General features: G+C 54.3%; 1 protein-coding gene across 4 annotated transcripts; it reads left to right on the plus strand.

Moving 5' to 3' along the window:
- Positions 1–4: 4 nt before the first annotated feature.
- On the plus strand, positions 5–19,858 carry PHF19 (PHD finger protein 19). 4 transcript variants are annotated; one of them, XM_059657806.1, is made up of 15 exons: positions 5–354; positions 4,079–4,224; positions 4,794–4,875; positions 7,194–7,289; positions 7,825–7,925; positions 8,370–8,518; positions 9,243–9,338; positions 10,078–10,146; positions 10,320–10,440; positions 12,507–12,574; positions 13,754–13,915; positions 14,460–14,547; positions 15,177–15,262; positions 15,641–15,736; positions 17,327–19,858. In XM_059657806.1, exons 1-15 carry the CDS (start codon positions 303–305, stop codon positions 17,667–17,669), a joined length of 1,755 nt encoding a protein of 584 aa, XP_059513789.1. In that variant the 5' UTR covers positions 5–302; the 3' UTR covers positions 17,670–19,858. The 4 variants fall into 4 exon arrangements, with proteins under 4 accessions (XP_059513789.1, XP_059513786.1, XP_059513785.1 ...); XM_059657803.1 differs by having other exon boundaries at positions 8–354; positions 4,079–4,279; XM_059657802.1 differs by having other exon boundaries at positions 8–354; positions 4,083–4,279.
- The last annotated feature ends 58 nt before the right edge of the window (positions 19,859–19,916 follow it).

Genomic DNA, 19,916 nt, shown 5'->3' on the forward strand with positions numbered 1-19,916 from the left:
GCGCGCGGGCGGGCGGGGGCGCTGCAGGGCCCCGCGGCCGCGGGCTCCAATGGCGAGGCCGGCGCGGGCCCCGCTAATTACATAAGCGGGACGTCAATAATTCGCGGGAAAACGCGAAAAAGATGGCGCCCCGCGCCCGGGGGGCCCCTTCCTGAGCGCCCCGGCCCCTCCCTTCTTCTCCTCCCCCCTCCTCCCCACGGCGCCCCCGCCCCGCCCCGCCCCCGCCGAGACCCCGACCCCGGCCCCACGAGCGGACACTCGGCCGGGCAGCCGCGGGCCGAGCGCAGCCTTCTCTGCCGCGGATGCGCCTAGTGGCCAGACTCCGAGTGGGACCGGCGGACACGCAGGCTCGCGGTAAGTTGAGCGCTGCAGGCGGCCGGCCGGGCCGGGGACGCTGAGCCGCACGCTTTCCCTGCGCACGTCTCTCTTTCGCAATCTCCCAGAACTCGGGCTGGCGAACGCCGCGGGGCGGGGGGAGGGGGTTGGAGTCCTGGGGAGCCGCGCGCCTGGGGGATGGAGGGGGATGACCGGTGTCCGCGGCGGGCGCTCCGCTCGGGTCCCCGAGCCTTTGCGGAGCGTGGGTAACAGGTCTCTATTCCTTTGCCCTAAATCTTTACTTTTCCTGCTCCGGGGAGGAGTGGGGTGTAGGCGAGACCAATGGGTGCGTTTGGGATTTTGCTCACGTCCGAAGTCAGGCTGAGGCAGATTGGGGAAGGGGGAGGCCCGGCGTCCGAGTGACGGAAGAGTGGAGCGCGGATCCGTAGGGGGTACTTGTGCAGCTTTTTTCCTCTCCTCAACAACCTTTTTAAAAACCCAACGGCCGCCTTGGGAGAGGCCCCGGTTTATGAATCATCCTCGCTTCCTGCCCCAGCCTGGCCCCGCGCTCCGGGTGCCGCGGATTTGAACTGGACGCCGACGGGAACCCGCAAAGAGGCATTTCTTTGCAGATGGGTTTGAATCAGCCAATCACAGCCCTCGGGGGCCCGCTCCGGGGGGGATGAGACGCAGGGCGGGGGGGCGCCACCCGGGGGCCCCCTCGCCCAGCCGGTGGGGCGGGGGCGCGGCGACCCGGCTGGCTCCTGGTGGCGCGGCGGGGGAGGAAGTGTCAGTTTGTGAACCTGCCGCGGCCCCGGCCCCGAGCCCGGCGGGCGGGGACCTCGCCGAGCAGGGGAGTCAGGTGGTGGAGAAGGCAGGGATTCGGACCGAATGCTCTGCTCAGTGCCTGTGCGCTCTGAACTGGAGAAAAGAGAGGAATGGGGACAAGGGAGGCGGACGCGATGGCCGCGCTCCTGTCTGGAGAGCCAAGACCCCCGCAGTGCCCTGCCTGCCATGGGCCCCTGACGTGCCATACACATGTATTTAGCTTCATATGCTCACTGACATACTGTTGTGGACATCCAACACAGTCTCACAGGAGTACACACTTAAACGGAAAATACATGGGACTCTCTCCCAGTGTAGAGATAATCATAACACCAGGTGCCCAGCGCCAAGGCAGAGAGGGAGGGGTGCAGGGAACAGAGGGAGGCAGTGTTTGGCTTAGTGGGGAGTGTGTGGAGGAGCTTGCAGCCAGGTGAGGCCAGAGAGGGCCGGAGGGGGCTTTGGGGAGGGCTTCAACTGCCATTGAAGGCTCTGGGAGTCACAGAAGGTTTCTGGAAGAGAAGAAGAAGATGGGAATTGGCCCCGTAGAAGAGTCTGGTGGGGAGGCAGGAAAGCAAGGAGTGGCCCCTTTAGCCCTGGGCGCGGTGGTATCATTCCCACCCCCAGGTGCCCAGCATAGGTGAGCACAAGGCTCAGGAAACAGTTATCGAATGACTCAATGGCCCAGGCAGGTGAGGCGCTACCTTAGACCAGGACAGAAGGATGGAAAAGTCAGAGGGAAGTCACTGTGTGTAAAGTTGGCAGCTGTGGCAGCTCATTGGTTGGAGAGGTCTGATGTGCTTGGGGGTTCTGGGGACCCCAGTAGTATCATTAACAGAAAGAGTGAAAGCATTTGATAGGCTGGTGAGAACCAGGCATGGAGAGAGTAGCATGGGGGTGACAGCTATTCCAAGCAACTTTGCATCTGAGTAAAAGCATAAGTACGTTTAAATGTCCCAGCACTGGTTTCCATTAAATCATCCCATAATTGAGAGCAGAAAGGGAGATTACAGAAGACACAGATGGTCGAGTCTACACCAGTTCACAAAGCCACACAGGCGTTTTCCTTTCTGGGTAAATTTTCTCTGCCAGCTCTCGGGTTAGGAGTGGAGAGTATAAGACTTCCCGCTGCTCCCTGGAGAAGGTCCGCCCCTCAGAGAGCATGCACTATACTTGCTTATGGCAGTGATTTTCAACCCGTGTGGCACAAGAATTTTTAAAATATGCAATACCTGACTGGTTAGTCAGGGGCACTGATCTCTTTTCCCTTAGATTGTCAAATTATAAAATGACAACAGGTGTAGGGGAGGTGGAGAAGCGTATGGGGGTGATTAATGGTGATGGAAGGAGATTTGGCTTGAGGTGGTGAACACACAATACAGTGTACAGATGATGTGTTATAGAATTGTACACCTGAAACCTATATAATTTTGTTAACCAGTGTCACCCCAATAAATTCAATCAAAGGGGAAAAATGACAACAGCCAACACAAAAATAGCCTTCAGGTGTGAATGCCCTGAATTGAACCATAAATATAATAGAATTTCATCTTAGTGGTCATGATGCATAACAAGGTTGGGTCTGATTAGTTAATTCTTGGTACCAGAAATCCTTATATACAAGTATAGGCACCTGATTTTTTTTTTTTTTATCCTCACCCAAGGATGTGTTTTTACTGATTTGAGAGAGAGAGAGGAAGGGAGAAGGAGAGAAAAGACATCAATCAGTTGCCTCTCATACCCACCCTGATCAGGGGTCGAACCCTAAACCTGGGCATGTGCCCTGACTGCTTTTGGTACACAGGAGGACGCTCTAACCAACTGAGCCACAGCGCCAGGGCTAGGCACCTGGCTTTTTAAAAAAGTCACTTTGGAGCAAAAGGATAGGTAATTACTACTTCTATTACTATTATTTTGTAAATCAGTCAAAATTATACCTATTTTTTGGTCAGATTGGCAAAAAATATATTTTGGGGGTAGGCTGCAGAATTTTAGTAATTAGTTTATGTGTGCCATAAGGTAAAAAGGGTTGAAAATCACCAGCTTAAGGGATAAAGCCTCAGGTTCCTAAGCCAGAGAGTGTGGTTCAGACCCCTGACCTGCAAGACTTTGCTCTGTGGCTGGTTGAGATTCTTCTCTGTAGAAGGCAGTGTGGTAGGGGTGGGAAGGAGGCCAGGACCTAGGCTGGGCTCTAATGCTGGCAGATGTTTCTCGGCATCTAGAAGGGTTCAGGAATCTGGAGAAGGCGCTGCAGCGTAAATTAATAAAGAGACTAGAAATATAATCTACATTTGTAATCCGTGGGGGAGCCAGAGGAGGCTTGGCTATAGGAACCAAGTTCTTTGAATCTCCAAACCCCTCGCTCTTTATTAACACAAATGCCCTAAGGCAAGGTAGATATACATATCAAAGGCTAAAGTTTGGTATACAGTGGGCATTGTTAGTTTGGGGGGAACTGCCTTTGGCCGTTCAGGTGTTTGGCCTGCAGGAGGCAATAACATGTAGATTAAAATGCCCTCAGCTGTCTGCCAACAGGCAATAATGTATGCAAATCTTTAGGTGTGGGGAAATGCATTTAGCAGCTAAGTCTTAGCTATTCCAGCAGCAGGTAATATGTATTCAGCCCTGCTGAATCCCCAAGTTCCATCAGCCTTTTGATGAAACTTCTTGCATTTAGGACATGCTGGAATTAGCTTCCGGCAGGGCTCACCTGATTATGAGCCATGGCTCAACCCTGGACCAGCCACTTTCCCTTGCCAAAGCCCAGTTTTTCTACCTGTAAAATGGGAATAATAGTGTCTCCCATGCAGGGTTGTCATGAAAATCCAGTGAGATAATAAATACATCTGGCACATACCACACATCACATACATGGTGGTTCCCTTCCTTCTCCTGTCGCTGAAGCAAGGAGTAAAAAGCCGTTCTCTTTCTCTTCCAGTAAGAGTGGAAACCGATGGAGAATCGAGCTCTGGACCCAGGGACTCGGGACTCCTATGGTGCCACCAGTCACCTCCCCAACAAGGGGGCCCTGGCAAAAGCCAAGAACAACTTCAAAGACCTGATGTCCAAGCTGACGGAGGGCCAGTATGTGCTGTGCCGGTGGACAGATGGGCTGTATTACCTTGGGAAGATCAAGAGGGTAATAAACCTTTTCTCCCCGGCCCCTGTTCCCAGGCTCAGCATCTCTCTGCTTACCCTATGGCCTAGGCTGGTGATGGAGGATGGAGGATTGCTGGGAAATTCCCTTCTTGTCCCTCATGCTCAAAAGCTGAATATGGAAGGAGCTTTTGCAGGTGCCATTCTTAGAGCTAATATCACCCAACCAGTTCTTTAAAAAAGCGCCTTTCGAGCCTACAAAGCAAAATGGGATCAGATTGGAGAGGATCACAGATGACCATCTGGCTTGTTCTGTTCTCAACATTCCCACCAAGTTGTCCCTCGGTCCCTGACTGTACAAGTCCAGTGGCTGGGCATGTACTACCTCCAGGAGCTGCCATCTACCTTCCCTCTGGCCCACCTCTGCTTTCTGGAGCACAAGGAGGGGCTCACGTTAATCTCTGTGTCCTGTGGAGACAAAAATGGGAGAGGAAGACCAGGTTCCATGACTTCTCCCCTGCTACTTGCTCACATTGCTCCTTCCTCTCTGTGCCCAGGTCAGCAGTTCAAAGCAGAGCTGCCTTGTGACTTTTGAAGATAATTCCAAATACTGGGTCCTGTGGAAGGACATACAGCATGGTGAGTATTCCTAAGGTTTCAGACACCCCTGCCCCACCCACCCTCTGCCCTCTCTCCTCCTCCACCTCTATTTTTTCCCTTCTCTTCTTCTGTCTCTTATTCCCGGTATCTGACCTTGTCCATGAACCCCCAAGCGCCCCTGAGATGCCAATCAGATGATCAGTTGTACATTTTCATGGAAAGGCCTTTGATGACATTGGTCATCCCCTTGAGTGCCCATGCCTTATGAAGGAGGCAGCAGCTGGAGAAAGTGGCTGTGGAGGTGCTGGGGGCGGTGTGGGTCCCAGGCCTGCATCTGCCTCCTCGCTGCCCTTCATCTCCTGCTGCACAAAGCTTGCAGTCTCTCTGGGCTAGGAACAGGGAGGGGCCCAGGCAATCAGAATTGTGGTCTCTAGATGAGCAGAGTGTCCCCTACCGGCATGTGAAGAAAACTAGTGGAGGCAGCTCTATCCATGGGGGGCAGAGCAGGAAAGGAGAGATGGGCCAGGCAGGTGAAGGTGGGCATGCCAGTGGAGCAGAGCCAGCTTGCACGGTTGAAAGGGAGCTGGGTTAAGTATCATCCCTGCCCTCAGAGAGTTGACTGTTTTAAGTGATGGCATTCTTGCCACTATTCTTCCTTCCTGTGTACATGACAGACATCACTAATGAGTCACAACACTCATATATTTTCAACATGGAGCTCCCAGCCGCCTGCCTGCCATTCATGCTCAAACAGGAGAATAGATGTGATGGTGGTGGGGTAGGGAGGCAGGCTTTAGGGTCAGATACTCCTTGACAGAGGTCTAGCTCTGCCATTTAATAGCTGCATATCCTTGGGCAAGGGACATAATCTCTCTGACCCTCAGTCTCTTCATAAAAAAAAGGAGATGATGAAAGCACTGACCTCACAGAGTGGTTAAATGAGATAATCCACATAAAATGCTTATCCCAGAGTTATAGGGGGCCAGTTTCTAAAGAATTTGTTACCATAAGAGATGATTTCAAGGAGCCTGCCAAGTAGGGGCCACAGAGCCCAGGCAGTGAGTAGAGTTTCTAAATGATCTTTATCTCCAAGATGGTGTGGCTAAGGCAGACTGATTCTTCTCCAAGCCCCTCTCACCTCAATTTATTATATAAAGATCCAAAGCAATAAGGACCTCCTCTCCTTGTTACCCTCTTACTGAAAGCGCAGGGAGCCAGCTGCTAAGGAAAGCCAGTTCACTTTAGCAGACCATGAGTAGGAGGCTCACCTGGGGAATCACTTGGCTCCCACCAGATACCCGCTCTGGGCGGGCAGGGCAGGACGGCAGCCCCTGGGGCTTCTCCCAAGGTGAGGCCGAGCACATCATAGGTATTGATCCATCGCTTCACGAGCCCAAGACTTACTGAGACCCACAAAGTGTGCAGATACTGAGGAATAAGGGAGAAGAGCATTTATTGAACTCAACAAACATGTATTGAACATGTGTCATACACCACACGGTGTATGAGGTCCTGGGGACACCCAGATGAACAGATACCATTTCAGTCTGCTAGTGGAAATAAGACAGAAACACACATCAACATGTATTTAATGTATTCACTCAAACCGTTCACACATAAACACATGTTTCTTCAATAGAAACAAATAAAATGCAAAGGAAAAAAAGAGATAGAGAGGGAACCTATAGTTTAAAAGCAATCGAACAAACTTAAAATTGTTATGACACATATTTGAGACCATTGGAAATGTGAATACTAACGGAAGGTATTGATATAAAGAACTTATTTTTAATTTTTAGGTGCAATAAAGATGCTGTCCTGGATTTTTTTAAAAAGAGAGTTTTAGTCTTTCAGAGATACATACTGAAATATTTATGGAAATAATTAGGTATCTGGGACTTGATGCAAAATAATAGCAGGAAGTGAGTGGGAATATTATCAAAACAAGATTGCCCATGAGTTCATAATTGTGAGAACACAGAGTTAAATTATAACATTTATAAACATTTTTAAAATTATTTAACAAAAAACTGCTTAACAGATCAAGTTAAATCAGGCAGGAGAGGCTGCATGATATGGTCAAAAGAACAAAGGATTTGATGTCAAACAGATAATGGGTTTGAATCCTACCTCTTCTGCTTACTAGCAGATCAAGGGACTTAACATCTCTGGGTCTCCATTTCCCCATTTTTAGAATGGAGTGATGACAACAGGCCCCTCAGAGTGGTTGGGGGGAATCCGTGAGTTGGCGTGTGGGGCCCGGGGCAAGGCCCAGCGCACAGAGGCTCAGCACCTGGAATGCGATTTTTAAACTCCCAGTTTCCGCCAGCCAGACCCAGAGGGCTTCTCTTTTTCAGCTGGTGTTCCGGGGGAGGAGCCCAAGTGTAACATCTGCCTGGGGAAGACATCAGGGCCACTGAATGAGATCCTCATCTGTGGCAAGTGTGGCCTGGGTGAGTGTGATGAGCAGACGCTCAGAAGGCCCTCACCTGTGACTCCCCCAGGCCCTGCGCTACTCCCCCCCCCCCCCCCCCCCACACACACACACGTCCCTGACAGGCAGTGCCTCAGACTGCTGGGTCTTCAGCTGGCTTCCTGCTTCTCGTCGAGCTCCAGAGTGACAGGGGCCAGTCTCTGGGAGTGAGGTCCCAGGGAGGTGACCCTTGGAGAGAGCTGGGGCTTTGGAAAGTGAGATGAGTTATGGAACCTGGAGCCCCCCTGGGTGGAGAGCACAGGTGGGAGAGATGGGGCACAGAGGCTGAAGTCAGACTTTGGTGCCGCCCCCACTGGGGCCCAGGCAGTCTCTTAGTCGCCTGCTTGGACACCAACTTACTTGGCTTGCCTTGGTGAGAGCATGGCCAGCCAGTCCCCTGGCAGCTGGCAGGCACCCAGGTCTTGCTACAGCCCTCCCCTGCCCTGCCGCCTTTGGGCTGACGGCCTGGGGCCACGGCTGCGTCCTTGGGGCACCCACCACACTCCTCTGTCTAGGTTACCACCAGCAGTGCCACATCCCCACAGCAGGCAGCGCCGACCGGTCCCTGCTCACACCTTGGTTCTGCCGACGCTGCATCTTCGCGCTGGCTGTGCGGGTGAGCCCCTCGTCCTTCAGTCCCTGCCTCTCCCCTCTCCAGTCACAAGTCCCGCGACTTTCTGAGCTCCGGTCTGAGTCACAGAGCCAACGTTTTGGAGGCAGACAGCGCCTCTGCCACTCACTCGGCCAGGCTCCTTAGCCTTTCGGAGCCTCGGTTTCCTCAACTGTGAAATGGATGCGGTTTTGGTGTCAGGAGTAGGAGGCCCCCAATAAATGGAGCCTTACTATTGAAAGAGAAAACCATGTATGTGCCCACACTCACTAGTGATTATTGTTACTTTTATTGTGCTTATTACTATTAATGGCGATCTCCTGGGAAAGAGAGAGGATGGATGTCGGATTCTGGGGAAAAGCTCCTTGCGTCTGACTATGCTGGCGGATCTGCGGGTCCCCCTAGTGGGCATTCCCCTTGTGGCTCAACCGGCACCCTCATCTCCCGCAGAAAGGCGGCGCGGTGAAGAAGGGCGCCATCGCCAGGACGCTGCAGGCGGTGAAGATGGTGCTCTCCTACCAGCCCGAGGAGCTTGAGTGGGACTCGCCCCACCGCACCAACCAGCAGCAATGCTACTGCTACTGCGGCGGGCCCGGAGAGTAAGGCTGCGCCCCCCCCGCCCCCCACCGACGGTGGCGGCCGTCTGTGGGCGGACCAAGAGTGGGAGGCTGGGTATCTCTTCAGTGGGCTAAGCAATCTGCGGTGTAACCCAGACCCCAGGTGATTCTGATGCTAGTGGTCCATGGACCACACCTGACAAGGTGTGAACCAAGCACTGACTCATTAAGGGAATACCCTTCTGCTGTTAGCTTGTATTCAGTGAGCAGTTGCTGAATGGCCATGGTAGGGCAGATCCAGTACCAGGCGAGGAACACCAGGCACAGTGCTGCCCTGTTGGTTACCGGAGCCATTATTCTCCCATGAAGTCCCCTGAGCGAACTTGACCCTGTCGGTGGTATTTGGGAAGAAGTGTGCGGGGCGCAGTCCAGAGGTGGGGGGACTGCGGTGTGGCCTGGTGGAGGGGTGCTAGGAAGTCAGGCAGGCCCGGATTTGAGTCGCCATCCACCACTTGCTTTCTGAGTGACGCTGAGCAAGCCATTCATTCTCTGACTCGTCTATAAAATGGGGATAGTGGCCCATCCTGAGCCCGAATGAAAGCAAAGGCCCTGCTTCCAGGACCTCCCCTGGCACAGCCTAGTGCTCGGTCACCGAGTTCCTTCCCTTACCCCCGTGGAGGGCAGGTTTCTGTTGGGAAAGGTTGCTGAGGCTCCTGTCTGGCTGGGGGTGCGGGCCCAGGTGACCCTGGCTCCTCTTGCTCTCCAGGTGGTACTTGCGGATGCTGCAGTGTTACCGGTGCCGGCAGTGGTTCCACGAGGCTTGCACCCAGTGCCTCAATGAGCCCATGATGTTTGGAGACCGGTAGGTGCCGATCTGATCTGGCTCAGCCTTGAGTGTGAGGTGGGGGGACGGGGAGAGCAGTAGCAACTCCTTCAGTCTACCTGCCAGGCTCTAGTTAAGTGAGGGGGGGCGTCTATGGGGGAAATCCTCAGTAGAGGAATATGCTGGACCACATCCTAGTTGCCATTGATTTGTGGGGGGTCTTAGACAAAGCCCTACCTTCTCTAAGCCCCGGTCTCTTTAAGTGTCTGGGGAGGAGGAGTGACACAAGCCCTGCCCCATCCTGCCCAGGGGTTTGTAGGAACCACTGGGTGAATGGATGACTTGATCCAGCTTCTAACCAGTGGGGCTAAGCTCATGGGAGGCTTATGTGCATCAAACCAGATATGTGTGCCGGGGTGATTGTGTGTGTGTGTGTGTGTGTGTGTGTGTGTGTGTGTCTTAGAGGGGAAAGAGCGTGACCACTGCAGCCCAGCCTAGCTCGACCCCTTCTCTCTGAACTCAGCCACACTCCAGGGCAGTGACACTGGGGAAAGGGGTTGAGGTAAGGGTTAGAGGGGGTTAGGGGAGTATTTTTTTGGGTCTCTGTCCTGCCCTGTTCGTACTCCTGCCCCCCCCCCCCCGCCCTGGGCCTCCAGCCCTAGGAATGAGAACAAGCTGACTATGGGAAGGCAGTGGGAGGTGAGGGGGTGAGGGCGCTAGATTAGGGTGGGGTGTCAGAGCCTCGCCCACCACAGGCCTCCTCTCCACCCGCCCACAGGTTCTACCTGTTCTTCTGCTCCGTGTGTAACCAGGGCCCAGAATACATTGAGAGGCTACCCCTGCGATGGTGAGAGGATGGGACTTGGCCCAGGCACCCTCTGTCCCTCCCAGCTCCTCCCCTCCCCCCTTCCTCCAGGAACAATTCCATTTCCAACCACCAGGCCCCAGCTTTGCCCTGTCCTTGAGCCCTGACCTTGGCCTGCTACCTCACCCAGCCCCACCTCCTTGCCCCCTGCCCAGGGTGGATGTAGTTCACCTGGCCCTCTACAACCTGGGGGTGCAGAGCAAGAAGAAGTACTTTGACTTTGAGGAGATTCTGGCCTTCGTCAACCACCACTGGGAGCTCCTGCAGCTTGGCAAGGTAGGCAGGACGGGGGACGGCAGAATGGCGGGAGCCCGTTCCACAGTGGGGTTACACGGTTCCGAGAGTTTCCCCAGAGTCACACAGTGCAGGCTGGGATCCAAGTCCCAGTGCTCGCTCCTAAACTGCTGGCTGGGATTAAGACCCAGAGCCTTTGTGCTGCTGTATCCCTGAGTCCACACCTCTGAGCCTGTGCCTTGCAAGGGGCTTCCTGACCGAGATTTTGACAGTGGGCAGGTTAGGACCTCACCAATTTAGCTGCAGGGAGCAAGGGATCAAGACTGGCTGAAGCAGGACAGAGCTGTTTGACCCACTCCAGATTACCTGGCTAGGATGGAAAGTGAAGTGGGCCTGCCCCCTGCTGGTCCTACTGTGAATAGCAGAAGTGGGCATCACAGGAGTTTCTGGATGTCAGAGGTGGAGAGTGACTTGTCTAGACCCGTGGTCGGCAAACCGCGGCTCTCGAGCCACATGCGGATCTTTGGCCCCTTGAGTGTGGCTCTTCCTAAGCCTTAGGAGTACCCTAATTAAGTTAATAACAATGTACCTACCTATATAGTTTAAGTTTAAAAAAGTTGGCTCTCAAAAGAAATTTCAATCGTTGTGCTGTTGATATTTGGCTCTGTTGACTAATGAGTTTGCCGACCACTGGCAGGGCATTTGGAGCTGAGCCAAACTGCAGCCAGGGCCTCCCCAGCCACTTCCACTTTCACCCTTAGAATCCTCTCCACCACATGCAGAGTGAGGCATCTTCTCTCCTGACTGCCCCAAACCTTTCTTTGATGGGACAAGGATTTTTAAAAAAACTTTTAAAAAAAGATTTTCATATAACATCTTCATTTACAGTGTTTGATAATTTATAAAAGACATAAATATTATACAGCCCTAAAATATAGGTAAAACTGGTATATTTTTAAAACAACATCTTTTGCTGATTTACAAAAATCATACATGCTTCTAGTAAAACAATTTTAAAGTATCAAAAAGCATAAGGAGTATGCTTGTTAAAAAAGCCACCGAAGTCCTGACCGGTTTGCTCAGTGGATAGAGCGTCGGCCTGTAGACTGAAGGGTCCCAGGTTCGATTCCGGTCAAGGGCATGTACCTTGGTTGCGGGCACATCCCCAGTGGGAGGTGTGCAGGAAGCAGCTGATCGATGTTTCTTTTTTAAAAAAATATATTTCTTTATTGATTTCAGAGAGGAAGGGAGAAGAAGAGAGAGATAGAAACATCAATGATGAGAGAGAATCATTGATTGGCTGCCTCTTGCACACCCCCTACTGGGGAACGAGCCTGCAACCCAGGCATGTGCCCTCGGCCGGAATCAAACCTGGGACCCTTCAGTCCGCAGGCTGACGCTCTATCCACTGAGCCAAGCCAGCCAAGGCCGATGTTTCTCTCTCATCGATGTTTCTGGCTCTCTTCCCTCTCCCTTCCTCTCTGAAAAAAAAACCCAATAAAATAAAAATAATTTTTTTAAAAAGCCACCCAACTTCCCACATCACACAACCCAGAAACAACTGCTGTTAACACATTTCCTTCCATCCTCTCTTCTCTGTGTACTTTTTCTTTTTATTACGTGGTTTAGGTTACACAGTATTTTAAACACCCCTTTTCAGTTTTCATTATATTATAAATACCTTTTCATATCATGAAAGAGCCTCAGAAACATTTTAAAGGCGGCGTTGATTCCCATCGTAGTTTTCCTGTTTCCTTCCCATTGGCCCAGCATTGGGAACGTGCTGCTACAAACATATTGTACGGAAAGCTTTGTCTGTGTTTCATAGTATGTCCGTATGTCCGTATGAGTCATGGAGTGGCATCATGGGTCAAGGGCATGGACACCTTTAAAGCTCTTGATATGTTTAGGACAGGAGTTACTCTTCCCAGTTACAGATGGGAACTGAGCTCAGGTGAAAAGACTTGTCTGGGGTCATGCAATTAGTCACTGGTTCTCACCTGGAGGACTCAGGAGACTGGGGGGGTAGGGGGGGAGGTGTTGGGTGGAGGCCTCCCCAGATGTCATATGCCAGGGTCTGACTGTCCTGCTGGCCTGCTCCCCCTTAGCTCACCAGCACCCCCGTGACGGACCGAGGACCGCATCTCCTCAATGCGCTGAACAGTTACAAAAGCCGGTGCGTGCAGGGAAGGGAGTGCCATGGGGCCCCTCCAGGTGGGATTTCAGTCTAAAGGTCTGTCCTACCTCGTAGCCTTTGCTCAAGCTTGCTCCCTGCCTGGGACTCCTGCCCCTTCTCTTTGACTGTACAAATCCTACCTGTCCTTCAAGATCCCGGGAGACACCCAGCTCCTCTGTGACGCTCCCCCTGACCCCTCCAGCAGCGCGACACATTCTTGTCTGGGGGCTGCAGCCCTGATCTGAGGGCCCCTCCTGCCCTCGCCATCTAGTTCTGGGCCTGGCTCTGAGGGATTGACTCACCATCTCTCAGGTGAGTCAGTAGCTTCCCAGCCAGACTTTCGAGTTCTTCCCAGAACCCACAGCTGCCACGCCCCTCGCTACCACCACAGGGAATGGCCAGGCTCCTTAGCACAGCATTCACGGCCCCTGTGAGACCCTGCCGTGCCTTCTGCCTCTGGCCCTTTGCCTTGTTTATTCTGGATGTCAGCCATTCTGAAACCTTTGCTTTCGCTCCCGTTCTTCTCTTTCATTCATTTGTTCCATCAACAACTATTTTATTGAACTGCTGCTCTGTGTCAGCCCTGTGTAGGCGTGAGGACACAGTGAGGATAAGCCCTGGTCCCTGCTTCCATCCGCCGCTGTCAGACTTACCCACTCTCTCTCCCACCTTCGCATGGTTTGGGGCCCAGACACAGCCCTACTCTGCGTCCATGAGGCTCCTGTCCTTCCGGGGACAGTGTCCTGAGGGTAGGGCTGCGACTGAGCCCCCTCAGCAGCCTCAGAGCAGCCCAGAGGGTGTCGGAAAGATGAGGGCAGTGCCCGGAGGTGCTTTCCGTCTCCTTGTGGAGAGCAGAGAGCAGAATGGGGCTCCACTCGGGGCTGCAGGAGGCCTTCCTAAGGGAGGTGGCTTTGGGGCTGGTTGAGGCAGGGAAGAAACGGGAGAGGAGGAGCAAGAGCCACCACAGGCAGTGGAAGACAGGAACCACCAGCCACATCCTCAGCCTCCGCCTGGGACCCCTGGTCCCACAGGCTTTGAGGAGTCGGCGTCTCCTCAGGCCACTGTATTTTAGCTCTGGGTCCAGGGAAGTGACGAGAGTAGTTTTAACGCTTGACTCTGCTCCCCAGGAGGATGGACCCGACAGACTCCAGAGCTTTCTCCTCCCCTACCCACCTCTAGGTTCCTCTGCGGCAAGGAGATCAAGAAGAAGAAGTGCATCTTCCGCCTGCGCATCCGCGTCCCGCCCAACCCGCCAGGGAAGCTGCTGCCTGACAAGGGCCTGGTGCCCACTGAGTACGGCGCCTCCTCTGAGCTGCGTAAGAGAGGAAAGAGCAAGCCTGGGTCAGTGCCCGGAGACCCAGGGACTAGGGCTGCAGCCAAACTCTGGATCCCAGCTCCCAGCCCCAGCGACACGCCATGCAATGGGCCCAGAGTGTGTGCTAGAGTCCGGGCAGGCAGGGAGGACCTGCACCTGCTGGTTCCGCTGGAGGCACCCTGGGGGGCCAGTCTGGCTGAGCCAGGGCTGATCCCACATGGGGACTCCTTCTGCCTCAGTCCCTTATGGACTGGCTTGGAGGAAAAGCCAGATCCGGGCACCCAATCCTGCTGGCTGGGGGCTTAGGCAGAGAAATCAGTGTGAGGCGTCCCTGGCCTCCCTGGTGGAGCTGAGCCCCTCCTCCTGGGCGTGGGGGCAGAGTATCCAGATGCATGTGGCTGAGAAGGCACCTTCTCTCTTCTGCCCATCATGCCTCCTCCAGCCCCTCCCGCCCTGCTGCCCCTTTCCCCTTCCTCCCCAAGTCTCCTGCCCCTGCCACTCCTCCCTCTGGCAACCTCAGGGGCCTGCAGGCTCTGAAGTGGCCACCCTCTCCCTTTTCTGTCTCCACAGTTTGTTGCCTCACGAATTCCAGCAGCAGAAAAGGCGAGTTTATAGAAGAAAAAGATCAAAGTTTCTGCTGGAAGATGCTATTCCCAGTGTTAGTTTCTCATTTTCTTACTCTCTACTTTACACACAGGGTCAGCACATATTAGGGGAATTGTGTAGGAATTGTCCAGGCTCTGCAAGCCCAGTCCTTTATCTTCCCCAAGTTCTTTCCAGAACCTGAAGCGGGGGGCAAGGGTGGGCAGTACCCTGTTCCTTCTGTCCAGGCGGGGAAACTGGGGCCAGGGAAGGACAGTGACTTTCCTGAGGTCACAGCTCAGGGAGCAGCAGGGCCCAGCCTGCACCCAGGCTCCAGGGCTCACTTCCCCCTTCAGCTGCCCACCTGGGGGTGCAGTGTTTGCAGCGCCTCCCGTCTCCCGCTCTTCACGCTCACACCGCCATCCCATTCTGCTATCCTCTCACACTTTAGAGTGAACGCACCAGGGCTCACTGTCCGCTTTTGCAGCTGAGACACTGAGACCCAGACATGGGAAGGTCATGCAGTCGGCTAGAGATGGAGCCAGCACTGGGTGACCTGCTCCCTAGTCAGGCAGGTCTGGGAATAAGAGGAATCGAGTCTTACCCTGGGAGGGTCCAGCCCTCAGAAGCCTGGCTGCACCGGCAGGCAGCTGTGCGGCCGGAGGCTCACTGGCCCCTCGCCCCTGCTCCTTCCTGTGTCCACAGAGCGACTTTACCTCGGCCTGGAGCACCAACCACCACCTGGCCAGCATATTTGACTTTTCGCTGGATGAAATTCAGAGTTTAAAGAGGTAACAGTGAGGGAGCCACCTCCACACCCCAGCAGCGAAGGCATCCTCTGGAAAGTGCAGAAAGCCTTTTGGGGGAGCGGGAGCTCTCCTAAAAGGGGAGGGTGGCCAGGGAAGGCTTTCTTGACTCCTTGGACTTTGAAGTCTGGAAGAGGAGGATGTGGACAGGCAGAGAGGAGGCCCATGTGTGTGCACATGTCTAACTTCAATCCAGACTCTTGGGTATGGAGTACGCTAATCTATAACTGCCATCCGACTGCAGGCGTGATGGCAGCAATGGGAACGTGGGCCCCAGCTGGGAGGTCAGAGGGGACCAGAGATGCCTGGAGAGGGGGGGGTAGTGCTGAGAGCCTACAACAGGCTCACCCTCTCTTCCCTCAGTGCCAGCTCAGGCCAGACCTTCTTCTCAGACTTGGACTCCACGGATGCCGCCAGCACCTCTGGCTCTGCCTCCACCAGCCTCTCCTATGACTCTAGGTAAGCTTCCTGGCAGCCTGGACTCCCATTCTACCCGCCGCCGCCCCCCCCCCCCACACCCGCTGCCTCCACCTCCCACTTCTTGCCATATGCTCATTCTGTGCATCTGCGGGACCTGGCCTTCTGCAGCTGTGAGCCTGGGTCTGAGACCCTCTGGCTGAGTGGGCTTTCAGGTGGCTCCACTTTGATTGCTGGGTGGCATTTCTCTCTGGGTGGTTCCAGCTCAGGGCCATTTGACCAGCAGTTCTTTCTCTGGGGCTCTTGGCCTCTGCACGCCAGGAGGTTGCATGTCTGTGCCTCTGACCGCAAGGTCCCGACCCTAGTTCTGTGTTCCAGTCTCTGAGGAAAGGAGCCGTGGATTTGGAAGCCTGGTGGAGAGGAGAATGACATTCTACAGGGTGTGGGGTCTGGGAGGGGGACAGAAACCCCAGAGGCCTCGCTGAGGGGCCAGCCCGGTTGGCAATAGCCGTCCTCAGCGGTGTAGGGAGGGTGAGCTTCTAAACTCTGGGCTCCTTTAGCTCTATTTTGGGGTCCCAGAGGTCCCTGCAAAGTAGAATTATGTATCTTGGGAGTTTTTCTCTTGTTTGGGTGTCTTTTTCTGCTGTTGCCTCTGTATTTTCACTTCTTTTTTTTTTTAAATTATTTTTTTAATCAGGGAGGAAGGGAGAGGAGAGATAGAAACATCAATGATGAGAGAATCATTGACCGACTGCCTCCTGCATGTCCTCCTTTGGGGATGGAGCCCGCAACCTGGGCATGTGTGCCCTTGACTGGAATCAAAGCCAGGACCTTTCAGTCCGCAGGCCAGTGCTCTATCCACTGAGCCGAAATGGCTAGGGCTTCACTTATTTCTTCCTGTTTCTTCTCACTAGCCCTTTGGCTCTTTCTGTTTCAAGCGTCTGAATGTGTGCCTCTTCTTATGTGGCCACTTCTCTACCAAGTCTGCCTCTTGCTGCCCGTGTGTGTGCACATGTCTGTCTGACTCTTGGATATGGGGTACTCTGACCCATAACTGCCATCCAGCCCCATTTGACTTGTCTAGCCCAGACGAGGGACAAGGCAGTGTAAACGGGGCCTCTGCACAGCCTGACGTCAGGAGGCACAGAGGATGGAGCCCCAGCCCTGTGTAGGGCTGGTTTCCTAAATATGGAGCTGGAGCCCTAACTTGGCTCAGTGGATAGAGCGTCGGCCTGTGGACTGAAGGGTCCCAGGTTCGATTCCGGTCAAGGGCATGTACCTTGGTTGCGGGCACATCCCCAGTGGGGAGTGTGCAGGAGGCAGCTGATCGATGTTTGTCTCTCATCGATGTTTCTAACTATCTCTCTCCCTTCCTCTCTGTAAAAAAAATCAATAAAATATATTTTTAAACAATATATAGAGCTGGACACACCGAGGTCTGAGTCCTGGCTCTGTCACTGCCCGGCTGGTGGCTTCTCCCCTGGAGCCTGTTTCCCTCCCGTGGGGCTGTTGTGAGGATCCAGTGGGCTGATCCACGCCCGGGGTCAGGGGGATCTGTGCCCACGGGAGTGCTCAGGAGGCGGCCTGGGAGGATTCCCCCTCATTCCCCTCTTCTGCTCCCCCCACCCACAGACGGACAGTGGGCAGCCGGAAGAGGAAGCTGGCAGCCACAGCCTACACGCCACTGCGGGCAAAGCGGCGGGCAGCTGAGCCGAGTGGACGCTGCCCCTCTGACAGCGGGGCCGAGGGTGCTTCGGGCCCCGAGAGGGCAGACGAAAGCATTGACAGCCACACATTTGAGAGCATCAGTGAGGACGACTCATCCCTGTCCCACCTCAAGTCATCCATCACTAACTACTTCGGTGCGGCTGGGCGGTTGGCCTGTGGGGAGAAGTACCAGGTGCTGGCTCGGAGGGTCACGCCCGAGGGCAAGGTTCAGTACCTGGTGGAGTGGGAGGGGACCACCCCTTATTGACTAGCCCACAGGGGGTGCCAGGAGCCCTGGAAGCAAAGAGACAGTGGAAGCCGCAGGCTCCCAGGTTCTCTTCAGGGAGGGGACGGGGAAGGAAGCAAGACAGAGCTGCAGCTGCCTGGCCCAGGCCCTTCTGTGCCTCCGTTCTGCCATTCTGCCTTGGGCCTCAGGCTCATCACCCCTTTGCCCGTGTCTCTAAGGTCAAAATGCCCCCACACACTCTGCGCTCCTTCAAACTGTTCCTTCCAATGTGTGTCGCCCTGGCTCTGGGATGCTTTTTCCTGAAGCCTGAATCTGTCTTTGTCCCCGATTTTGTGTCACTTACCTCTCTCTCCCCTTCTGGGTGTGTGATTAGACACCTACACATGCATGCTGTCCCTTGTGTAACTACACACACGAGCCCAGATGAGGGCAGAACAAGAACCGCTGATAAAGTGGGTGCAGGTGGGAGCTTTTCTCTCCCACTTTCCTGCCTGCCCCCCCCCCCCCCCCGTCCCTCCCGATCCTTGGAAATGGTGGTGAGGATAGGAGGCTTCTGAGAGCCTGTGAGGCAGAGACCAGCCTCTTCACTCCTCAGGCCTTGAGGGTCCAGGGTCTCTGCCTCAGAGGCACCAACACCAGAGCCCTATGAAGGCTAAGGTGTCAGCTTCTGGGGTCCCAGTTTCCTTTCCTTGGCTACACTGCTACATGGTCTTGGTGACCATGGAGTGGGGCCTGGCCTTGCTGGAATAGGGGTGGCCTTGAAAACCTGAGACAGGGAAGGGGAGTGGGAGGAAAGGAAGGCATGTCCTGCTAAACCTCCGAATGTTTCTGACGCCTCCCACCCCAGACCACCACACACGCAGCTCAGTACACATTCACTCACACATAAGCTTCCATCCACATGTGCTCTCACCCTCCAGGCACACACACACACACACACACACACACACACACACATACACACTCTCACACTCCCCTCTAGTGACAGCCTGGCTCCTGCCTTTGGCTCTCCCTTGGCCCTCTTCCAGGGACCATGTGCTGCAACTAAATGTGAAAGTCCTGCTCCTGCCCCTTCTTTCAGCCCCTGACCCAGCTCTGACCCCATTGGGAAGCACAGGGGACCTACCCCCTGGCTCCTCTGCTGTATCCCCTGCCCGCCCCCACCCCCCGCCCCTGAACTGACAATCACTTTCTGGGACAGGTTGGGAGTTTTCAAGGGCCTGTGTCGTTCAGTCCCCTCAAAGAGAAGCCCTTGTCAGTGGGAGATAAAAAGAATTCTTAGGACCAACATTAAAACTCATACCAATCTGGAGGGAAACCAAAAATGGGAGGGGACCCCTCATTTTTGCTGCTTCCAGAAATATTAGAAACTGACTCACTTGATTGAAAAATGGAACAACGTGCCTTGACTCGGGGTGGGGGCCGTGCACCGGGTGGGGACCGGACCTGCCAGCTGCTGCGTGGCCTTCAGCTTGGCTGGGCTTTGCAGGCTGCCAGCTGCTAGGCGAAGGTGGATGAACAGTGAGGGGATGGTTTTTCCATTCTAGGCTGACCCCCTCCCCAGACCACCTCCCCACCTGTGAGCCTCCAGGGGTCCCTTAGATAGTTCAGATGCCCCTTGCCTTAAGCCTCAGCTTCTACAGTGCCTTTTTGATGGGACCTCACTTCCCCTAGCTTCCCTGGTGTGGACCAGACAGGGGTGGTCTGGAGGTGGTTTCCCTGGTGTGGATTAGACAGGGATGATCTGAGGTTGGGCTCAGGTCTCCCCCTTCTCAGTCCCATAGCTGCTGCCACCAAAACCCCAAACTGGGGGTAGGTGGAAGGGGAGCTGAGAAGGCAGCACCCTGCTCGATCTGTGGCTTCCTGCCTGGCTTCAGAGAGCATAGCAACCTCCCAGGCCGGCTCTCCAGGCTTCTGAGAGCACAGGACGAGCAAGGCCTGTCACAGATTCACCGACTCTACTTGAGCTCCAGAGAGCTCTGAGCTGAAGAGGAAAAGGAGGGGAAGGGTACCTTCCCCACTTGGGAAGTCAGTATACGGCCTCGCAAGGTCGCCCTGACTCTGTACCCCAGCCTTTCATTCATGCCAGATCATAGCTGCATTACTGCCAACTGACCTTACGATAATCCTGTGCACCTTCTAAAGATTTATGGTTTTGAGTTGCTGCTTTTAATAACATGTTATATTAAAGTTCTAATTAATGTGTCTGACTTGCCATTTAAAAGCTCCCTTTGAGAAGTCGCCTGTCTCCCCCAGTGAACTATCAGC

Source organism: Myotis daubentonii, chromosome 11, assembly GCF_963259705.1.
Source record: "Myotis daubentonii chromosome 11, mMyoDau2.1, whole genome shotgun sequence".
In the NCBI taxonomy this organism is placed as follows: Eukaryota; Metazoa; Chordata; class Mammalia; order Chiroptera; family Vespertilionidae; genus Myotis; species Myotis daubentonii.